Below are 24,055 nucleotides of genomic sequence, written 5' to 3' on the forward strand. Positions count from 1 at the left end.
GGTATATTGGAGGGCTGCGCTGTGACAGCGGAGCTCTATCCGGCGAAGCGCTAACTGAGCAGACGCAATCTAGATAGCCATGGCGGCGACAGGAGGAGGGAAAATCAGATCAAGAAGACACCACATCGCTTCAAAACCTTATGCCAAAGGCAAAACAGGTAAATCAAACGAATCCCTAGTCGCCACGGCAAGGATTGAGCGGTTCTTAGCTTAATGCGCACCGGTGTTTTAGCCGGCGGGTTTTGTATTTGTGAAACAGTAGACGTTTTGAGGCCTGTTTCAGGCCTCTTCACGTTCTTCCAGCACACGGTTCTCAACACTGTCACCGCGATACCGCTAACTCATTTGACTGAAGAGACGTACCGTTAAGTGAGGAAAAAGCTCAAATATGGCGTCAGAAGAAGTGAAATTTGAATGTTTTTAAATAATTTTAGACAACCGCGTGAACGCGTTTCAAAACACAAACCGTTAGCGTTAGCTGCGCCTTGCACCGTCGTCATACAAGAATACTTACATTTGAATCAAAATAACAACATTTTAATGTGATTACCCACTAAATAAAATGCTTTCGAAGCTCACGTCTCCCATCTTTTTGCGCCGTTCAGAGGGTCCACATGTGGGTAACCTGAGCTTCATAGCACTTTTTGGCAGTGTTTTTCTTATATTTCATGTCTAAGTCTTAAACTTGTTTGAAGTTCAATTTTAATATGACTAGTAGCGAGTCTGGTACGTTTTGCATAAATACGGAAAGAACAGGTAGTTAACGTAATGTTACTAGGTTTGTCATCATGAAGAAAGGCGGGATGAGTGCGTGTCGTTGGCGTGTTTTCAGAGCGATCTGGAAGCATTCACATGCTGCTTTATGAAAAAATAAACAGTGCAGTGACTAACGCACGTTCATGGATTAATATCATTCCATGTTCTATGACAGACATTTTAATTAGTCCTTCACTAATCTTAACCAATCATAAGCTATACTAGATTTGGCTAATAACTTTAGCAATATTGATATCATTTTGCTTTTTGCGAGATAAGACCTGTGTTTTAGATAAATTAAGTAGAAATGATATAATTGGAAATACCGTTTTTTTTTTATAAATGAGATGTATATTTGGTAAAGTGCTCATTATCATAATGTTAAAATAGTAAAATCATATATTTTTATTTTTAGTCTAAAGATTAAACTGTTACTCTGTCAAAGAAACAAATGGAGCCGTTTCAGCATAATGGTTATTATATATATACAAATTTGTATCTGCATTTAAAAACATTGGTCTCTAATTCTAAACTCATGTTTTTTTAGTTGTTTTCTAGTCTGATCTGATGTAGTGATTTAAAACTGTTGGCCATAGAAAGTGGGATTGGAAGTCTCTGTTCTTTTGTATTGCATTTACATTTTAAATGTTTAGCATCTTAAAAATCATGGAAAGGCCCATATTTTCTGTTGACACTGTATATGTATGTGTGTGTGTATGTATGTATGTATGTATATTTTTTTTTTCTCAATGCACATCATTGCAACTGGTCCCCCCCCCCCCCACACTGGTGTTGCATAAGCTGCACACACTTGGATAGCCCTTTTTTTCCCCCCAGAAAAAATCTTAAAATGTGAAAAATGTATACTCTAGATGCTGTGTTTGATAAAAAAAAATTCACATTTCACCTTTCATTTGAAATGCTCCTGTACAGTTGTATTTTATACGTACAAATCTTCTGTGGGGAACCTCACTGGAAATGAGTTAAAACTGCATGTAATATTGATAAAAAAATGCTGTCTCTAAGCCATTTCAGTGAAGTATTCATCACATCACAACTTTTTCAAAGTGTGTCATGTCAGTTACACATGTGCATTTTAACACTGTGCAGAGATAGTTGAGCTTGCAGGTGTGTTTACTAGATTAGATGACTTCCTAGAGTGCAGTATAAAGTGTAGTTAACTGAAGTTATTATTTTTCCTGTACACTTTGAAACTCTGCTCTCCCACACATTTTTGGTAGTATTGATTGGCCATGTTGACCTTGGGTAGCATCATGTGTGCACTGTTGACAGGAAGTGACTTATGTTGTAACCCTGAGCTCACGCATGAGGCCACAGCCATTAACACAGCTGGATTCGTATGCCGAGTGCATGCAGCATGTTTGTAGTTTATCCTTTATGTAGTCTTCTTGATTTCAGAGTAAGGCAGGAAGATTAATTGCGCTCTGGCCTATATTTAAATCAGTATATATAAGCATTAAAGGCCTTCCATTTTGATTGCGCAATCTCTCCCAGCTCTTCTGCTGAGGCCAAATGGACTATTTAGCTTTCCCACCTGCTTGAGGGTCACATGCTTACAGTATTCAGCCAAAGAGCTAGTCTGTGGTGTTGCTGTGTCCAAACCCAGGAGCTCAGTTACAGAACAATAAGGCTGTAGTGCTTGCACAGTGATTTGGCCCCCAGGGCCTCTTTTAGATGACAACTGAAGCTCTCAAATCCAGGCCCTCTCTAGCCTTGGGGGCCACACTGTTTCTGCAGCATGTTAACTCCTGAATCAAAGTTTAGGATGATGTCTTTCCTTGCAACTTGGCTCCATGCTTAGTAGATAAGTTGAAGGCCACATGAAACATGGAAAACTGTTTTTACTTAAAAGTGCTTAAAGGATTAGTACACTTCCACGATAAAAAAAAAAAATCCTGATAATTTGCTCACCCCTATGTCATCCAGGATGTTGATGTCCTTCTTTCTTCAGTTGAAAATAAATCAAGGTTTTTGAGGAAAAAAATTCAAGGGTTCTTCTCCATATATTTGGACTTCAATGGGGACTGATGGGTTGAAGTCCGAATTAGCGGTTTCAATGCAGCTAAAAAGGGCGCAACATGATCACACCCAATAAATAACGGTCTTGTCTATTAAAAAACACACATTTTAACCACAAACGGTCTCTTGGACTAGCTCAACTTCCAGCATTACATAGTCACGTTGGAAAGGTCCACGTGACGTAGGCGGAAGTATACACCAAGCGTTTACAAAGTGAATGCAAAGAACATGAAACTCTGTTTGCTAAAAAAGTAAAGCGATTTAGGGATGTTCATTTTGGTTATTTTTCCTAACTGACAACCAACGCTCATTAACTGATTATCAACTGTTAACTGAGAGTATTTTAAACCAGAATTAAATTAAATTAGAAAGGATACGTGTCTGTGACCTGTTAAATATACTAACATTTGTTTCCTGGGGATTCATTTTACATGTGCAAAAAGCAACAACATAACATGTGGATTCATGGTCTTCATATCACAACAAGCACCTGCAGTTCTTTTGTGAGCGGAGAAAAACATAATAAAGCTAGGCTATATATAGCGAATAAATAGACCTGTATGATAAATATATGTTTTAGTTGAATAATAAATAATGAAGATGAACAACAACAAAAAAAAAAAAACGCAGTTTCAGTTCATTTTTGTGCTGCGCGATAGGAAACATGGCAGAAAGTGTCATCAGTTTTTTTCTCTCTCTAAAATCAATGAGTTATACCTGTAGCGTAGCCTATTTTAAAATGCCGCAAGCCTTTTTTTTTTAAATGTATCAATTACTGAAAATAAATGAATAAATGGCTTTTTGAACCTTTTAACTTTATTAATCGATCAAAATTCTTAATGGTCAGTTAACTGGTTAAAAAGAACATCCCTAATGTTGAGCGATAACCTACCTTTTTGAATCGGGAAAACACAGACGAAAATTAACCATGCGTGACCTTTCTTACGTGAAGTTGTAGATGCACATCGCACAGCTAGTGCAAGACAGGCATTTGTGGTATAAGTCTTGTAATGAATGTATTGATGAATTAACCATTTCTTTATGTACCAACGTAATCTTACACTATTGACTGTATTTTGCATTAAACACAAGACAACTGTAAGCAAGTAGTGTATAATTAATATCTAAATGAGCTCTTATTCTATTTTATACAATAAAAATAAAACTTGCTTCAATTAAGAATCCTTGGACAAAATATGCAAAAAAAAAAAAACCCTTCAAAAAGCACCTGATGGAGTTTGAAACATGAAACTGCTTCTGTTTCACACAAATGCCGGCACAGATGTTGCATTTTCTGCTAGAATTGCCCTGAAATTGTGCATGTTCAGATGCAGAACTATGTGAGAAAAAAAAATGCTGTGCCACTCCACCACGCAAATTAGGTTTGCGGTGGACTCAAAGCGAACTTCTGGCAACACAGCGATGATATCATATTTTCAGTGCTCACCCAAGCGAACTTGTGCATGCGTTGCGTATAAATCGCCTTGACACAGAGAAAGGTCCTTGACACGAGAAAGGGTTTAGTCCTGTTAACACTTCCCCCTTAAAAGCATACTAGCGCGTGTGTAGCCACATGACTCCGCTCTCCAGTCAGTGGCATAAAAGCAAAACACGGAGGTGAACGCCGGTTCAACACGTAGTGATGGTGCCTGAGTGGTGAGCCTTGTGTCTTAAGTAAACTTTGTCAGTTGTATTTGTTTTATGGTTTCGACATTCAAGTGATTAGATTAACGGATGTGTATTATTATATCGAGCTACCATGTTCGCGCAGCTGCATTTTGGCAACGAACATTCATATAAAACAGTAGATGTGAAGATCGCACACACAGAGGAACACCGAAACTAGTTGTCAGCGCTGTCCTGTGATTTATCACTAAAGTAGCTTAGAATCTCAGAACTTATTATAGCATGTTTGTGTGCAGCGCACATGAAGCACAAGCGTGTGCACAGAGAGCAGCGGTCGGCGGTCGCGCTGCGGGTTCCCAGTTTGTGTCCGTTCTCGACTGTTCTGTGTATTTTAACTGTAGAAAAGGTTGTTCCGAGTCGAAACTACAATACAGAAACTACATCACTATTTCATCATAAACGCAGCCGTTTTTGTCTTACGTGAACATAAACAGATGAGAAAGAAAACACACATGAACAGTATTCTTGCTTAAAGAGACAACAGCCTAATAAACGCGCTGCCTGTCATTAATGTTAATCAAAGAACAAAAGAAAATCATTCACTGTTCTTGACTGAATAGATTTAATAACTTGATTAATCTTTATTTTATTTATAAAAAGAAAACTATGCAGTTTTTAAACTTTTAATTAGTTTCTGTACCTGAAATTTAGTTTAGTTGTATTTATTTATGATATTGCTTATTGATTTGTTTGTTCCTATCTTATTACTTGTCTTTAACACTTTAATATTTGAAATTTATATTAATCTAGTTGTTTTTGCTATTGTATTTTTTTTTTTAATCACAGGCAAAATTCCTCTTTGTAGGCTGCTGATTTTTGCTCATGTTATTCAGCTGCAACAGAAAGCTTTGTAAAAATGTTTGACATCTAAATGTTTGACTTAATTTTTTTTATATTGGATTTTTTTTATCTTATTGGAATCCAAACTAGGAATCGATAAGAATCGGAATCGATAAAAATTTAAACAATACCCAACTCTGAGAAATGTTAAGAACATAGATAAAATAACTGCTGATAGTCAATCATATTTACAGTACAAATCTTGACAGTGAACTATGAAACAAAACCGAAACAAAATAATCGTTCATTAATCATAATCGAGGTAAAATGTTCAATTAATCAAGGTTTTGATTTTAGGCCATAATTGTCCAGCCCTACTAAATGTCATCCGTTTTCGTCGACTAAAACTAGACTTAAAAGAGTATGTACATGACTAAAGCTAATAAAAACTAAAGTGACAGCTTCACACAAAGACTAGACTAAAATTAAACAAAACAAAAACATTAGTTGAAAGTATATACATTAATTGACTCATTTGAAGGTGCATTGAAACTGCAATTTGGACCTTCAACCCCTTGATCCCCATTGAAGCCCACTATATGGAGAAATCCTGGAGTGTTTTCCTCAAAAACCTTAATTTCTTTTCAACTGAAGAAAGAAAGACATGAACATCTTGGATGACATGTGGGTGGGTATATTGTCAGGAAATATTTATTCTGGTAGTGAAGCTCTAAACCTTTGTATCAGCTGTTAAAATCGAAACGGTTTTGGAATAAAAATAAGACCAAGAATAACCTTTTAGTGAAGTGACCTATAGCCTAGTATGGTGACCCATATTCATAATTTGTGCTCTGCATGTAACTCATCCAAAGTGTGAACACACACACACCCGGAGCAGTGGGCAGCCATTTATGCTGCAGCGCCTGGGGAGTAATTGGGTGTTTGGTGCCTTGCTCAAGGGCACGTCAGTCGTGGTATTGTTGTCCCGAGACTCAAACCCACAGTCTTAGGACTCAAAGTCTCTAAGCACTAGGCCACGACTTCCCCTTTGAATTATCAATAAAATGATCAACTGGTTGAGGCAAAGTTGATGTAAAAGTCTTGTTTACTTCAATGCATTGCTTCTAGGCTAAGATATGAGCCCAGTATCCTTAACACATTGCTTTTCAAGTGAAAGTCATCCTTGTCTGAATTAGGAGAAAAATCACCAGATCTATCACCATTTACAAGTGATAAGTCCAAAAGAGTTTGCATGTTTGTATGTGTGCAGCTCTTAAAGTAACAGCAGACTAATTGTACTAAACATGCTGCCGCTTATTTAATGGGATAGTTCACCCAGAAAATTTAATTCTATCATTTACTCATCTCATGTTGTCCCAAACCAATATTAATGTCAGTTTTTTGCTGAAAGCAAAATAAGAAATTTTGGTAATAAAACAGTTGCAGGACCCCATTAAATTTGATTGAAAGAAAATAAATACTATAGAAGTCACTGGGGACCAGCAACAGTTTGCAGGGCTTAAAGTATTCCGGCACCATGCCGGATCTCCGGCGTGTGGCCGTGAGGAAAAAAATAATAATATTTGAGAGCCTGCGCATGCAGTTTAATATTTTCGAGCCAATTTATTTCTTCTACCAATCATATGAGAGGAACGCAGCTTTAACTAACGTTGCAAGCCTATCAGAAGCAGAGAAGGGCGTGTCCTTGCAACACAGTATGATTGACGCCCATACGTCAATATCACGTTAGCGTTGTCGGAGAAAAAAAATGGAGCGCAAGTTTATGAAGCCTGGGGATGCTGTCCTAGACTTCTAGCAATAGATAAAGGACTCAAAAATAAATGGCGCTTTTTGGCAGTTGGTGCAAGAAACAGAGAGCCCTGGGCTTGTTTCTGCATTATTTGTTCGAGGAAGCTTCTGTATGCCGGCAGCGGTAAGAAAGTGCTTGCTTGCTATGATTTATGTTGCGTTCCAGGCAACCTGTAACCCATGTTTTTCCAACCTTAAACCCGGGAAAGTGCACTGGAACAGCAGTCAAATCCGCTATTTTGGAATCTAATTACACGTAGCTGTCTATCATCCGCACCCTCCCATTCCGCAAAGTCTATTTTATTTTATTTATTATAAATAAAGGTCTATTTGTTTCTAGTTATTTTATTTTGTTAGATATTTCCACTTTGAGGGAGTCCCGCAAATAATTTTATTTTCCCGCAACCCGCACACAATAATATCTTGCCGCCCGCATCCGCATTCACCCATCAATTATTGTCCCGCGCCCCAATCGGTTGGCGCTGGGTCCCGCGGGGGTGCAAAGTCTCTAGCCGGCAGCAACTTTTAGCTGACACACCGTTGTCTATGACTGACCATGTCTGCGATTAAAAAATACGTTTGTGCACATTTATGCCAGAACATGATTTGTCATTCAGAATTTCGCAGCCACTGGTCACCCTGTGTATAAAACTGGCAGAAGACAAAAAAAAAAAGCGTTAACTAGCCTGATGGTTTCAAATCAACATGCGAGTTATCCCAGAAAAAAAAGTGATAATAGCCTGGATTTCACTTCTAATCTTCAGTTTAGCAGTTCAGTTCTTTAGCACTTTGAGCACTTAATTATTTAAGCACTTTAAGCACTTGTTATTGTTTAGAAGATAACACTTTATTTGACATAGTTCTTTTAAATAAATGGTGCCAAACATAATTATTGAAGAGATTCATGTCTATTTACCATTTTTTAAGCACTTTAAGCTCTTGTTACTGTATTTGTGTTATTATCATCAATATTTGAATGAAGTCTGTCTTTGGAGTTTCTCTCCAAACACCCCCCCCCCCCCCCCCACACCAAAAAGTTCAGGCTCAGGATTTTTTTTCCCTTTCCTGAGTTTGGTTAACCACATTTTTAAAAACAACTTCTTTTGAACATAAGTAACTCGTTCAGGATTAAAACAACTTGAGAGGGAGTAAATGACAATTTTCATTTTTGCTGATTTTTCAGCAGTTTGGACTTGAATGAAGAGAGAGAACCTGCACTTAATGGTTTCACATGCATTTTGTTTTTATAGTTCAACAGATATTTTTGTATCATAGGATTGTCTAGCAATATACATAATTATCGCAGAATTGCTGTATAGTTATATTATTGGTATCGTGAGGTACCCTGTGATTCCCACCCCTAATTATAGGGGATGGAGCATTATTATAGATTAATGATTTGTATTTTTGCCAGAAACAGCAGTTTAATTGCTTTTGTAATGGATTTGTTTGTATTAATGAGTTTCAAGTATTGCTCCTGGTCTTTTGTTGCTGCAGGATATGCTAATGTTGTCCCTTTGGCTCCTGTAGCAGCAGCCTGGCCTGATCAGTCGGGTCACAGATACAGTGAAGAGCATAGTCCCCTCCTGGCTGCAGAATTACTTCAAAAATGGAGAAGTTTCAGAGGGTGATACCAGTGCAGTCGGAGTGGACCGGAATAATGTGGCTCCTCCCCTAATGGCAGCGACGAAGTCACCCCGCTCCCAGATGGACGACACTCTCCAGAGCCGAGCACAAGTAACACAGGTATGATGAGTTGGTGCTGTCCAGCAGATATGCACAGGTGCTATTCCAAAACCTAGAGAACTGTGTAGGTGGCTACTTTAAACATTGCTTGCATTCTTGACTTGAAATGTTGAATTCCATTTTTTTTAGAACCATCTACGAGTAGAGCGTCACGGAACTACCATGAAGCTCTTTCGAGACCCCCACTCAATCGGACCCACCTGCACTTCCCCTCTCTGGATGGTTCCCCATTAGGTGGCACAAGCTCCCTCTTCTCCCAGCCCTCCACATCCACAGCACCCTTCTCAGGGAGCCCTTTCGCTGTAACCTCCAACTTCTCCCTGGTGAAAGAGATTAAGGATTCCAGTTCTCAGCATGAGGATGACAATATCTCGACTACCAGTGGCTTTTCGTCACGTGCATCTGATAAAGGTGAACAACCACATTTCTGAGCAGAAACCGATACACAAGTTTTGTTGCTAGGCTTTTGAATTGTCAAGTTTTATTGGAGTCTTAAATTAGGTATAGATAGAACTAAGCGCAGAGCTTACTCTTGTTCCAGATTTGCCCACATCGAAGAATGTGCCACCCCTTTGGTCTCCAGAGACAGAACGCACCCACAGTGGATCACAGACAGCCCACTCTGGGTTGAAAAAACCAGCCTTCAACCTGTCAGTCTTTGGCACTTCCTCATCAGTAAGTAGGTCCAATCCTCCACAATGCGAGTAAATCACTTGCATATGTGACACAATTTTTACTCTGGGCGACTAAATGATGCCTAACGCTAGCCATTGGCTAATAAATTCTTAGATTTTACTCGCCAGTGTGCGAGTTGGAGGCCAAGTATAATTTTAGCGCAGATATTTTCACTTGCCAGCACTCTTGACTGAGCGCTTCAGAGTTTCACTCTCCGTCAAGGGATGTGCTTTCTTCCCAGTTTATCTCAATGGATGCGCAGCATAGTTAATTACGTACTGTAAACTTTAGTGTGAACACTGACAACGTGATTGTTATTCATGAACCCAGGAGCTCATTTATCCTTTGTGCGTTTTATATTGTTATTAGTAGTAGAATTCGAAGTATTATTATTATTTTATCAGAATTATTGTTACATTTTTAGACTTGATTTTTACAGAAACACTGAATGACCAACAATATCTTAAGCACCACCACCAGTCCGAAGTTCAGTTGAAATTACAAATATGCATTCATACATGGTTACCAAGTTTTTTTTCTAATTACTAAGGTTCTATCATTTAAATAAAGCTTGATTGTCATATTCAGGGCTTAAAGTCTTCCGGTACCGTGTCGGATCTCCGGTGTGTGGCCGTGAGGAAAAAGGAGAGAGCCTGCACGTGGTTTAATATTTTAGAGCCAATTTATTTCACCTACCAATCATATGAGAGGAATGCAATTTTAACTAACGTTACAAGCTTACAAGAAGCAGAGAAGGGCGGGTCCTTGCAACACAGTATGATTGACACACATACGTCAATGCATAGACAGGTTCAGTGTCACATTAGCGTTGTCGGAGGAAAAAAAAAAATGGAGTGCAAGTTCATGAAGCCTGGGGATGATGACCTAGCAATGGATAAAGGACTCAAAAATGAAAGGCATTGGGCATTGATTGAAGAAAGTAGAGATGGCGAGCCTTTTGGCAGTTGTTGCAAGAAATTGAGAGAGCCTGGGACTTGTTTCTGCACAATTTACTCGAGGAAGCTACTGTATGCCAGCAGCAGTAAGAAAGTACTTGATCGTCATGATTTAGACTCCGGTCATTGAGCCGCTGCCCGTGCACTCAAACTTACCAGCGATGTTGCCTGCAGCTGCCGTTACAGCTGACACACAGTTGTCTATGACTGACCATGTCTGTATTAAAGATACGTTTGTGCACATTATAGCAGAACATGATTTGTCTTTCAGAATTTCCCAGCCCCTGGTCACCCTGTGTAGAAAACTGGCGGAAGACAAAAGTGTAAACTAGCCTGTCGGTTACGAATCAACATGCGAGTTACATCCTAGAGAAAAAAAGTGATAATGGCCTTGATTTCGCTTCTAATCTTAACTTTAGCAGTTCCGTTTTTTTAATGCTTGACTGACTGATTTAAAGTGGAATTTCAGTTATATAAAATCTGTGGCATTACAGAGCTCCAGACCTTGACCTAATGGTTGTATTTTGCAATAACAAAAATATTATGCAGCACTACTGTTTTCATCTTTATATATGAAATGCACCAAATCAGCATATCTTGTGACATTAAAAACTGGTAATGTTATTTAAAAAAAAATTATATTTCACAATATTTGTTTTTATTAAATGCAAGCTTGATTAGGATAAAATACTTTAACAAAAATTTTTTGAATGGTGTTGTATAATTTGGAAAATGAGCAATCGGTGTTCTTTTAAGGTTTCCTTTAATGTCCAAGTTGTCTTGTCAGATGAATAATGACTACTCACTTTACTGAGATGGAGGTTAATGCTAGGCATCTTTGTTCTCTTGTAGTCAGTGTTGAGCAGTTCAGTGCTGAACTCCAGTCAGTTGGGGGATTCACCCTTCTACCCAGGGAAGACCACGTATGGAGGAGCTGCTGCAATGAGATCGGCTCGTTCGCGTCCAGCTACTCCTTACCAGGTATGAACAATCATGCCAATGATTGACTATAATTTCATAGGCCAGTACTACTATTATTTCATATTACATTTTATACTCTTATAAAATTGTAAAATCTGGTCTGTGGTTGCTCAGCCTCCCGTTAGGAGACAGATAAAGGCAAAGCCAGCTGGCGCTCAACCCTGTGGAGTAACCAGTGCCACAGCGAGACGCATCCTACAGTCCCTGGAGCGCATGTCCAGTCCTCTTGCTGTGAGTTCAATGTCTGTGCTATCTGCTATGGTATCAATTTTTTTAAATTAAATAAAACATTTCAGTGTTACTAAGCCTGTAGAAGAAAAAGAATTAAAAATTGAACAAATGTTTCTTTTAAAATAAACAATTGCTAAACAAATAGTTCCCTTAGATGTGGAAAAAGCAACAAAATCATTTCATTTTAAAACCTGTTTTGGTAACTTTGCAGGATGCAAAAAGAATTCCGTCTACAGTTTCATCACCTCTGTCAGCTGTAAGTACCAAGTCATGGTAGTTTTTACTCTGCAACACTTTGAAATTCACTTCTATTGAGTTTTCAGTCCATATAGTCTTTAAACTTTCCTTTCTTATTTTTTCAGTCACTGAATCACACAGACCTTGATGTTTCAAATTTTCAGGCAAAGAGGAAAAGGGTGAGTCCAGCTATTTATGAATTTGAAGTGTAAGATTAAAATCGGGGTCTATCTTGGATGTGTAGGGAAAAAAACTTTTTTTCATGCTTTATAAACAATTTATAACTGTACCTTAGTGCATCATGTAAAATTGGCAACTTTTACTTTGCTTCTGCTGCTCCTCGTTAACTGTAAACAAATGTGGCAGCTGGCTACTAATCCCAAACAATGTGCCTATTCACCCACCTATAATCCAAAATATCCAGGGCTGTGAGATTGTTGTTTTGCAAATTGAAAATTTGGATGTAGAAAGATAAAATAGCTGTATGGGTAATCGCACACACGCACGCGCACACACACACACCTCCAGAAAATGGATAGCCTAGTATAATTTGCATAGTGGTGTAGGGAACTGTCTGCTGTATTTGTAATGTTGTTCCTTCAACACACAGCTGGAGCCGTCAGTCCCTCCTGTGCAAAAGCTGGTGGTCCCTGCAGCTGCTGCAGTGTCTGGTAACCGTTCGGTATCCTTTAGACCATCACTGACCCCAGGTGGAGTGAACAGAGGAGTGGAGAAAAACAACAGGGAGACTGTGAGTTCAATAATTAACAATGCATCCTGCATTAAAATTCACTATATGACTATAAAACAAATGAAATGAAGGGTAAATTTGGACTTTTTGACGGTTTAAAAAAATTTCAGCCTTAGTAAGCATAAAGACTCTTCTTTCAAAAACATAAAAAAAAAATTTTTTACTCCTCTAAACAGTAATGTACATTGTCCACCTAATGCTGAAACTGTCTACAAAAACTGCATGCACTGTAATAAAGTGGATTAAAGCAACTCTGCATTTTGAGCTCTTCCAGAGAACTAACTTTTGTTTTCTCTGCCTTTTGTAGGCGGTAAGACAATCCCCTCAAATTTCAGATCATGGCCAGGCTCCCTCTCCCAGGTACGAGGAAATATTTGATCGTTTGAGTCTCTATTCTTTTTAATGGGACAAGGAGAACTGTTAGTGGATTCACTTGCATATGTACTCAGTCCATCAATTTGTTTGTCCCCAGCACAAGCAGTTTGTCCTACCCCTTGTCCAGCACACCTGCAGTCAGTAGCGCTGGTTCAATAGGGGGCAAAATGAAGAGGGATAGGGCCATCAGACCTTCATCCAAAAAACCTGAAGATGAGGTCAGAGACTTGAGTAGAGTAGAACTTATTTTGAAGCTGTCCAACGGAATGGTATAATGCTTATGTAAACTGTTCTCCTTTCAGTTTGTCGAGGAACCAGACCTGCCCCCTGCTTCTCTTCCCAGCAGTTTCACTTTGCCAACATTTAATTTCTCCTCTCCTACCCCCACCTCATCGCTCCCCTCAAAACCATTTGCGACTGCCTCTGAGGAACCGGCAGCAAATAAGGTATTACCTCCCCTCTGACACTTTAGAATTGTGCCCTCTGCCTGCTGTTGTCTTGGCTTATCAAGCTGACAGAGGTTCATAGCAGTTATGGTGGACGAGTATTTGTAATGTGCCATTTTTATTGGTTTTATCAGGAGGCAGCTGCACCATCCACACCACCATCTGTCCCCTTCACGTTCTCTTCACCTATCGTCAAGGCAACAGCTGCCAGTCCTCCAACTTTCTCTCCATCAGTAGGTCTCCTTTGTCCCTTACTCTTTACATTTAATACAAAACAAGGAAATGCAATAATGATCCTTCCCTGCAGTCTGGATTCACCTTCAGTGCGCCTACTATGAAGACGGGCCCCTCTTACTCCAATGGGAAAATTGTTCCAACAGTAGCACCAGGTAAGGTTTGACTTACAAAGCAGATGTATTTTCAATTGAAGTATAGTTATAGTGTTTACTACTACTCTGTATATTTTGCAGTCAAATCAGTGGCCAGTGAAGAAAAGGAGTTTGAAGGACCCTTCAAACCTGCAAAGGTTTTAAAACAGGGCAGTGTATTGGATATACTTAAGGGACCTGGTACGACTGGCTTTTCATGATTTTGTATTTTTTTTTACTTGTAATTTTTTGAAGGCCATTGCTTTTTGCATGCATTTACCCTTTTCTTATTTCTAGGATTTGCAACCCCTGCTCAGAATGCAGTTGATAAACCTCTGCCGTCTATATCAACATCCTCTGCTGCTCTTTCGGGTTTTGGGGACAAGTTCAGGCCACCTGCAGGGTCATGGAGCTGTGGTACTTGTCTACTGCAAAACAAGTCCTCAGACAAGATGTGTGTAGCTTGTCTTGCACCGCAACCCAACACAGACTCTGCCTCTAAATCAGACAGTAAACCCACAGAAGCTCCTGCGAGCATCAGCTCCCTCTTCGCTCCTCCAGCTGGTAGCTGGGACTGTGACACATGTTTGGTCAGGAACAAACCGGACGTAGTTAAATGTGTAGCTTGTGACACGTCCAAACCAGGGACTGGAGTGAAATCCAGACTGACTTTACCAGCTCTTTCTGACGCCTCGTCCACCCTCTCTGCCACCTCTTCTGCAACCACCACAGCAACAACAACTGCTTCTTCAGCAACTGGACTGTTAGGGTTTGGGGACAAATTTAAGAAGCCAGAGGGGTCTTGGGATTGTGATGTATGCATGGTTCAAAACAAGGCACAGGATGTGAAATGTGTAGCCTGTCAGAGCTCTAAACCTGGTAAAGTTTTAGTAATGCAGTTATTAAGAGTTAAAACATTTTAATGCCCACAAATAAATAAAAAATAATTGCATACGTCATGTCTTGCTCCTTGGTCTATTACAGGAGCTGTAGCCACATCGGTCTCGACCCCAGTCTCTGCACCTGCAAGCACTGCTGCGCCTTTGATAGGATTCGGGGACAAGTTTAAGAAACCTGAGGGGAGCTGGGAGTGTGAGGTGTGCTGTGTTCAGAATAAGGCAGAGGACCAGCAGTGTGTGGCTTGCCAGTCAGCAAAACCAGGGGCTAAAATAGAGTCCAAAGGTAAAGTGCCCTGCAATGATATTTCCATTAGTCAGGAGACTTCAAAGCAGCTGCTTACTGTTTTGTAGGAGCAGGCTGATGACCAGAATTCTCATTTCTTTTTCAGGTTTTAGTTCATCATTTGGCGTTCAGTCCAACAGTACAGAATCAGGTTCATCTGCTTTTAAGTTTGGTACCAGCTCTACGGACTCAACCTCTGCTGGACTGAAGTTTGGAGGCACTTTCTCAGATACTACTTCCACCACAAGTGGATTTAAATTTGGATTTGGGTCCTCCAACTCAACCTCAAAATCAGAGGGCTTCAAATTTGGAGGCTTATCCTCGGATGCAGCTTCTGGTGGGGTCACACTTGGGTGTGCCTCATCAGAATCCACAGCAAAAACAGAGAGCTTGTCAAAGGGCTTTACATTTGGTGGATCCGTAGATGACTCGCTTGAAAAAAAGACTAAATCTCAGGATTCTAGTACAGGATTTAAATTTGGTGGTGATGGTGGAATCACTTTCAGCTCTCAAGCTTCTGGCTCCGAAAACTCAGCATTTTTGTTTGGAGCTAAACCCAGTGAGAAAGGAAGCTCAGATTCATCCTTTAGTTTTTCTGTGCCCCCATCCAAAGCTGAGAAAGATGCTCCTGCTTCCTCAGAAACAGTTTCGACCACTGCAACAACGACGGCAGCGAATGTCATTCCTATTTTTGGCAAGTCTTTAGTAGCTGAATCTTCTGCATTGAGATTTGGGGAACCATCAACGAAATCGCAAACTCTAGTGACGTCCACCTTCACCTTCGGAAAAACGGAAGAGAAAAAGGACACCTCCGCACCCTCCGGTGCATTCTTATTCGGTGCTTCCAAGGAAGCTGACAAACCGGCACCAACCTTGGGCTTCTCTTTTGGCGAGCCGGACCCTCCAAAAGATTTCCCCAAGCCTACACTTACATTTGGGAAACCTGCTGATTCAGCAGAAGCCCCAAAACCGTCATTTAGTTTTGGACAGAGCATGACAGGTAAGTGGAGGGGTCTTTTCTAATTTCTTTATGGCTTTCCTTATGTTGTAGTAATACCTCCGTTTGACTGTACGACTGTGCTTTCCAGAAACATCTGCTCCAAAGCCCCCTTTTGGCTTAATGGCCAACTCCTCAAGCACCCCAGCTTCCTCCAGCTCCATTCCCAGCCTTTTTGGCACTCCCACTACCTCTTCCCTGACTCCCACACCTGCGCCCTCGAGTACCTTTGTGTTTGGCCAGAATACCTCCACTGATCATACCGTGGCAAAGACTTTCATGTTTGGACAGCAGCCGCAGGACAGCCAGCCCGCACCTCCTGCAGCACCTTCTGCTGCACCTGCCCCAGTACAACCCTTCCAATTTGGCTCTGGTACAAACTCATCCTCCACTGCATTCACTTTTGGTGCCGTTGCGTCCTCCACCCCAGCCTCTTCCGGTTAGTTTTCCACCAAACATCTCATTGTTGTCTTGTGTGGTTCTGACATTTGTTTTTGTGTACAACTGTGTCTTAATTCACTGATCTCTTTCAGCCCCAGCTCCACCTGCCAACCCTTCCCCATTTGTCTTCAGTTCTACCACACCTTCATCTGGCTTTGGTTCTGGACAGACCCCCATCTTCGGTCAAAGTGCGTCTCAACCCAGTGCTCCTGCATTTGGTTCAGCAGCACCTTCGTTCTCTGCCACTGCTTCGCCAGCTTCTGCCTTCGGAGCCAAGCCCAACTCTGCCTCTGTATTTGGTCAGCAAGCTAACCCTGCACCTACGTTTGGATCTGCTGCTTCCTCCACAGCCCAAGGTCAGAGACACTTCTGTTAACATCAGCAGAGAAAAAGAACAGTTTCTAACAAATTCATGTCATCCTAAACCAGTATGATTAACTACTTGAGTGCATAACAACAATGTCCTAAATGCATTTTACCTTCAAAATACTACAAAATCAGTGATGCGGATGATTTACAAATTCAAACTGAGTTTTTGAGGGTGAAAATGGCCACCATGCTACCTAGTAAAGCCTGCCAAAAATTGGTATGCATTTATGTAACCGTTACCCCAATTGTTATTTTTTGAAGGAGGATTCCAGTTTGGAAGTACTGGTGGATTTGGAGCACAAGGGAGCAGCAATAGTGTGTTTGCCTTTGGGGCCGGATCAGCAGCTCCAGCAACTCCTGCCGCCAGTCCTGCCATGCCCACTTTAAATCCTCCCTCTGGTGGGGGCTTCAGCTTTGGTCAGACCCCTTCTTTTAACATTGGGTAAGTAATTTCTTTCATTGGCTTAAACATTTTATTCAAACAGCTACACTTTTTTTCCCCAAATATTTATATTCATGTTTAACTTCATTGCCTTTGTTACCAGCAGAAAAAGTTTATTAATGTGAACTTTCGCCATAACAGGTCAGGAAAGAGTTTCAACGCAACACCATCTGGGCAGACTTCAGTCACTGGACGTAAAATCAAAACTGCTGTTCGACGCAGGAAGTAAATGTTGGAAAGGATTTGTTTTGGTTTGGACGTAGACTGTTGGGACAAACACTGAAGTACTTAGTATTTTGAGCATGGCACTGATTTACTCGTAGTGCCAAGAGATTTGTTTTTTGCTATGGAGGTCATTGATAAACTGAATGGGGAACACTGGCCCACACAAAGAACCTAACCAAGACTTAAGGATGCAAAATAACACATTACAATCAAGCAAGAACCTTTTAAACAGGACAGTAAATCTTTGCAGCATCTGCATTGTGTGCAGGATTTTTTTTTTTTTTTGTAAGTAAATAAAAAAAAAAAAGAATTGAATGATGCTCTGAAGAAAAAGTGTTGATCGGTTGCTTATGCTTGGTGACTTCATATGGCTGAGAAACAGACCTATTTGCTGAATCTACAGAAGGGTGTGTTTTCTTGTACTGAATGACCGGTGTATTTTTCTGTGCACAGGTTGTGTGTGTATGTGTGGTTTCTTTTGTATGTGCCGAAAAGTGTTTGATGTAAAGATGTAGCCTGTGCGCCTGAGTGCTGTCTGATGTGAGAAGCAAAATGAATGTTTTAAGGTGGTCGGGTGACGTTGAGGGCCATGCACCTCCAATGCAGAGATTTGCAGGCAAGGAAGAAAAAGGAAAAGTCCTTAATTCTTCTCTCTAAAACTGTAGTTCTGAATCTGTTCACGTTCATCTTGTATACTTTTTTCTTATGTATTCCCTCTTACTTTGTCTACCCTCTCTATTTGATACCAACTTCTCTTTCTCTCTAGATTTTTTTTTCTTCTTGTCTTCTCATCCTTTTACTTGCGCTTTTGAATCAAATAATTGGCCTTTGAATATTATTAAAAAAAATTGTAAATAGTGAATTTTTTTTTTAATCTGTGAAGTTTTGTGTGTTAAAACAACTTTTTTTGTGTTCTGTGTTCAGTCTTTTAGAAATTATTATGTAAAGCCCTTAATTCAAAGTTGCCCAAATCCATTTAAAAGTAAACTTAAATGCAAATTGGGGATCCTTTGAAGACTAAAGGAATATTGGCTTTTCTGATCCACTTTTGTTTGGACCAAAACCAGTATTGTAAAAAGTAAGTATATATTTTTATATCACTTGTTTAAATGGACTTAGGGTGACTTTGGATAATAAGGACATCTACTTAATTTTAAAGCCATGATAATTATTATTGGCTGAGTGATAAATAAAACCATGGGTAATTGCCATCAATAAAACTGCAGTGTTGAGTGTGTTTTTATACTTTTTATTCTATATTATGAAGCTATTGATTCACGTGGTTCTGACTGATGTGTGTACAGGTTTGAATGAATTTGTGTGAATGTATATCTTAGTGGTTTATTATTATTATTTTTTAAGTATCTCAGTGCTATTAACAGTAGCATCAGTGTTGCATATGATAATTTATGGCTGTGGTAAAATCTGTTAAATATAGTAAAACTGCATGTTTGTTGATCGTCTTTCTCATGCTTAAGAACAAAATGCTTTTGTTCTGGCAAAACTTGCATAGTATCCAGACTAAGTATGTTAATAGAGACGTGCCATGTTATTTAATGGAGTTTAACAAATTAAACTGTCTGCTTACTGCTTAGGTTTTTTTATTTTATTTTTATTTTTTAACAAGGAGCTGCCACACCAATGACCTTTTTACTTTTTAATGGTTTCGTTTTTTGGAGACCTTTATTTTGAAGTTTTCCTCATTTCCGTTTGCAGACGGAAGAGCGTCTTTGTTAGAAATATGACAGAAAAAGGAGAGGTACGTTTTATATTGTGTCTGTGTGCTGCTAATATTCTTCCTGTATATTTTATCAGCTATAACAAACGGCATATATTGTAAATAAGCTATTACGAACTTCCGCACTTAAAGCATCATCTCTAATATCATGGCTGCGAGGTGGAGTCAATAATAATTTAACTTTTAATAACTTGAGAGAGAAGTTAAAGGCATTAAATTTAGGTATAAATTCTGTCTTAATATTCGCATTTCTCCGTTATGTCTTCAAAACACATACAGTTATATATATATTCTGTCTCTCTCTGCATGTGTTTATACGTGGTAAATATTTAAGTAATAGTATATAATTGTAATAACGTGACGTTAATACTACAATATAAGCGGATTTAAAAACTAACATATTATAATTTACCCGAAAACGTAAAAAAAATAAATAAATAACATTGTTTACCATTGTTTTTCTAAACTTGATTGAATTTTTATCGTAAACTATTCTCTATGAGCCTTAAAAAATGGCCCACACTTACATGCCTTGTTGACAATGAAGCAAAGGCATTACTTCAATAACCAGAATAACCTGTAACTTAGTTTTAGTTTTTCTTTGGTGCTCATTGTTGCTTGGTGCTGATCCTCATACACGTTCTTTATATAATTGCAGGCATGGTGTTTAAAGAATTAATAATAGCTGGAACTAAAGAGGAGCTACGTGATGGGAAATCAAGAGTTAGAAGAGGTGTTTGTAGCTGTCATACGACCAAAGAACACAGCCAGCCTCAACTCCAAAGAGTACCGAGCTAAAGCCTTTGAGGTGAGTGAGGTATAAGTGAAGCATTATACTTTAAGTTCATTCTGAACATCTCCATGTGTAAATTTCCATTTCCATACAGATTTTACTTATTGAAGTTCCCCTGGAGGGAAAAGAGAAAAAACGGAAGAAAGTACTCCTTGGGACCAAAATTAAGACTGACAGTGACCGGACGAAGTCAATTCTGGAGTATGTTGATGAAACCACGAAGCCCATATCCAATAACCAGGGCATAATAGGTTAGTGGTCGTTGCAAGAGGTGTTTGGTTTCAGAACCTCATCATTCAGCTCTACATAGCTCTTCATTAGTTCCACTAAAGCATATATGATCTCTGCTGCAGGGAAACGTGTTGTGCACATGAGGACCTTTCAGTTAGACCGTGACAACGGAGGGAAGGAGGCCTCCTTATTTATTGTGCCAATCAATGTCAAAGGTGATACTCCATACTCCCATAGGTGTCCGAAAGGTCATATGCAAATTAAAGTGGGTTGTGTCACAAAGCAGTGAACACTGATGGTAATATGGTCTATATTTCAATGTAGACAACAGCAAGTCTGTTCATCACCCTGGGAGCCCCAGTTTCTACTGCCTTCATGACATTATGCGTGTGTGTAATGAAACCAGTGCCCATTTCTCCTCCACCACCTCAAAGATGCTACTCGCTCTGGACAAGTAAGTCTGAACATCGACCCTGACCACCAAAGTGTCTGGAAATCATGCTGATAGGACTTATTTTAGAAACTTTTTTTTCTATGTGGCTTATTAACTGTTGGATGTATTGTCATAACTATTGTTGTTGTTATAACCAGTAGCCTTTTTCGGTTAGTATTAGGTAGAGGTGACATTCTCATTCTATGATTGGACAAATATCAGTACTTTTGGTCTGTTTTCTTGGTAGAGAAAAACTTGAAATGTTATGTTTTTATTTTCTAAAAGTTTATTGTATTCCCTTTTTAGGAATACATTTGCATTGAAAGACAAATGTGTATTGAATTGTTGTTGTTAACTACAGTAGGTGTTAATAAAGTATTGGCACTGCTTGTGTCAGGTGGTTAGCAGAGCAGCACACTGTGCCTCACGCCATTACTGCCCTTTTCCGGCCGGCTCCAGTAGACCGTGTGAAGACTAATGTGAGTAATCCAGCCTATGCAGTGGAAAGCAAGCAACCAACGGCCCACTCCATATGGGTTATACAGCTCTGGAGATCAAGAGCAAGATGATGTCCCTGGAGAAAGCGGACTTGTGCATTGAGAACCCGCTTTATGGGTCAGATCTGCAGTACACTAACAGAGTGAGACACTATTTTATGATTATGTCCAGAAAAGTACTGTAGGTTGTGTTTTGAATTGCATTCATAGCCATTTAATTGAACAGACCCAAGTACCCTACTATTTAAAGGTTTGGGTCAATATAGAAATTAATGCTTTTTATTCAGGAAGGACGCATTCATTTGATGAAAAATGACAGAAAAGATATCTATAATGTTATATAATTTCTATTTAAAATAAATGCTGTTCTTGTATAATGAACACAATTATCCTCATTTAACAGAAATGTTAAGCAGTACTGTTTTCAACATTAAAAATAAGATTTTTTTTCTTAAGCACCCAATCAGCGTACTAGAATGATTTCCGAAGGATCATTGAAGACTGACGCTGAAGACCTTAAAACATCTTATTGGCCTCAAACTCATTAGTCATTTGTCTTGTGCAATTCTTAATTGATCACTTAAATACATAATAATAGTTAAAATGATGATTTAACTATTAAACTCTTGTATAAAGGTGGACAAAGTCGTCATCAACCCTTACTTTGGCTTGGGAGCACCAGATTATTCCAAAATCCAGATTCCAAAGAGAGACAAATGGCAGCACAGTATGACCAGTGTCACAGAAGACAAGTCAGTATATGCACTTAAAATGCCAATGTTCTGTGTATTATATTAAGACAATAATAATCAGAGACATATACATCTGTTGGTGGATTGATCATGATTTCTGTCACCACTCTGTGTGTCCTGTAGAGAGCACCAGTGGGTGGATGATTTCCCTCTGCACCGCAGTGCCTGTGAAGGAGGACACTGAGCTTCTGTCTAAACTACTGGACAGTGGTTTCTCGGTTAAACAGCTGGACAGTGACCAGTGGGCACCCATTCATTACGCATGCTGGTAAAAAACAGCTTCTTGTTTCTTTCAAGTTTGTTTGGGTCAGAAATATGAAATCACTTGGATCCCTTTTCCTTATTTTCTTATCTTATCATCTCTCCACTTTGCTCAATTAAATTATATAATAGGCTCTCAAAAATATAAATCAATATGTTTTTCCTCTGACTACAGGCATGGAAAGGTGGAGGCCACCAAGCTTCTGTTGGAGAAAGGGAACTGTAACCCCAATCTGTTAAACGGCCAGCTGAGCTCTCCTTTACACTTTGCAGCCATTGGGGGCCATGCTGAAATTGTACAGCTGCTTCTGCAGCACCCGGACATAGACAGAGTGAGAAATACAATATTTTATATTTAATTGTCTATGCCAATTTCCCCTTTTTTATATTCAGATTACCTGTGCCCTTAAAACACTATTCATTTAAATTAAATATAATATAAATCATATTAATATAATTAATGTATTAACAAAGTAATTAATTGAATGAAAAACACTTTTTTAAAATAGTGTAGAATGTATTATATATATTATTATTTTATCTTCTGTATGGGGTTTCTAAGGCAGCCTGGAACATAGGAAAACTATGACTTTGGCACACTTGTAGTGAAGGTCAAGAATAGCGATCTGGGTTCTAGGACTCACTCTATAGTGCTATCTTAGTGCTATCACTAATAAAAAAAATTCAACATTGAAATAGTTATAACTTTTGAACCCTATGTTCTAGAAGAATTACTCTGATTACTCACCTCGAACTGTACACATTCGATATTTTACATTAAAGGATTACTTTTAGAATAAAAATTTCCTGATAATTTACTCACCTTCATGTCAACGTTCATGTCTTTCTTTCGTCGGTCACATTAGAAATTAATTAATTTTTCTCCATATAATGGACTTCAGTGAGGACCAACTGATTGAAGGTCCAAATCAGTTAAGCTTTAAATGGATTTACACGGTCCCAGCCCAAGAAAAAAACAAACAAACAAACTTATATATACTTTTTACCACAAATTAAGCTTGAACGCCTAGTGTTCCAGAGATATAAAGATTTTTGCAAAAACGGACCGAGTTGCAAAGAAATGACTGAACAGATTTTTTCTATTCACTACAGTTCCATGCCGGTGTTGATTTATGCTAGTTAGCTTTAGCATGCTAATTGGTTAGCATCCTAACCGGGTTGCCATTCTTTTCTAATGTGGCTCTTCGGCTTAGGTTCAGGTTAACCATAGGTACATTAGAATTAAGTTAGTTAGCATGCTAATGTTTAACATGCTAAGTAACTTTTTTTGGTGAGCTCATTGTCACAACGGAATCTTCTCCTCAGCAGTTTGGTGATCATGCATGAGTGTCTAGCTCAGTGTGTTACACCATAGATCCTGAATGTTTAATGTCATGGGTTCGCATTCAGTGTGCACATGCAGAGACCGCCAGAGGTACTGTGGCAAGAAATGCAGCTGAAGTTGCTTTTTCAGATGTTGTGCCTGTGAATGATTTTAATTGAATTTATTAAATACTACATGCAGTGCATGTACATCAAATTCTTACATTTGATTTGATTCTCAAGTTACTATTGAGCTTTGGCATTGAGCTTTGGCATCCATATGAATGCACATTTCTTGGTGACACTATAAGATAAGTGTTAGGCATCTAACCAAGAGGTTGTCAGTTCAAGTCTCTTGTGAAGCAACTTCATAAAATTACTTACAATTTACATACTTAAATGTACTTATTTCTAAAACTTTTAGTAATCTTAGGATTGGTAGACATCTCTCTAGACTTTTCAAAAATCTGAAAATCTTTGCAATACAGCAATAAACCCTGTGAATAAGCAGTCTGCAGAATGGATAAATGGATG

General features: G+C 39.1%; 1 protein-coding gene and 1 pseudogene across 1 annotated transcript; both read left to right on the forward strand.

Moving 5' to 3' along the window:
• The first annotated feature begins 14 nt into the window (after positions 1-14).
• Positions 15-18,713, forward strand: LOC113093806 (nuclear pore complex protein Nup153-like). The gene is given in 23 exon segments (XM_026259368.1): positions 15-178; positions 8,602-8,740; positions 8,743-8,817; positions 8,947-9,228; positions 9,359-9,492; positions 11,301-11,429; positions 11,544-11,660; positions 11,872-11,916; positions 12,023-12,076; positions 12,508-12,648; positions 12,956-13,008; positions 13,121-13,241; positions 13,326-13,469; positions 13,604-13,702; positions 13,777-13,858; positions 13,940-14,038; positions 14,135-14,716; positions 14,822-15,019; positions 15,126-16,019; positions 16,108-16,455; positions 16,550-16,813; positions 17,088-17,268; positions 17,410-18,713. Coding segments are annotated over 23 exon segments (4,368 nt in total). The 5' UTR covers positions 15-79; the 3' UTR covers positions 17,498-18,713.
• Positions 18,714-19,209: 496 nt separating this feature from the next.
• On the forward strand, positions 19,210-22,530 carry LOC113093804 (krev interaction trapped protein 1-like; annotated as a pseudogene).
• Positions 22,531-24,055: the final 1,525 nt, after the last annotated feature.

This window comes from Carassius auratus, unplaced genomic scaffold (assembly GCF_003368295.1).
Source record: "Carassius auratus strain Wakin unplaced genomic scaffold, ASM336829v1 scaf_tig00215149, whole genome shotgun sequence".
In the NCBI taxonomy this organism is placed as follows: Eukaryota; Metazoa; Chordata; class Actinopteri; order Cypriniformes; family Cyprinidae; genus Carassius; species Carassius auratus.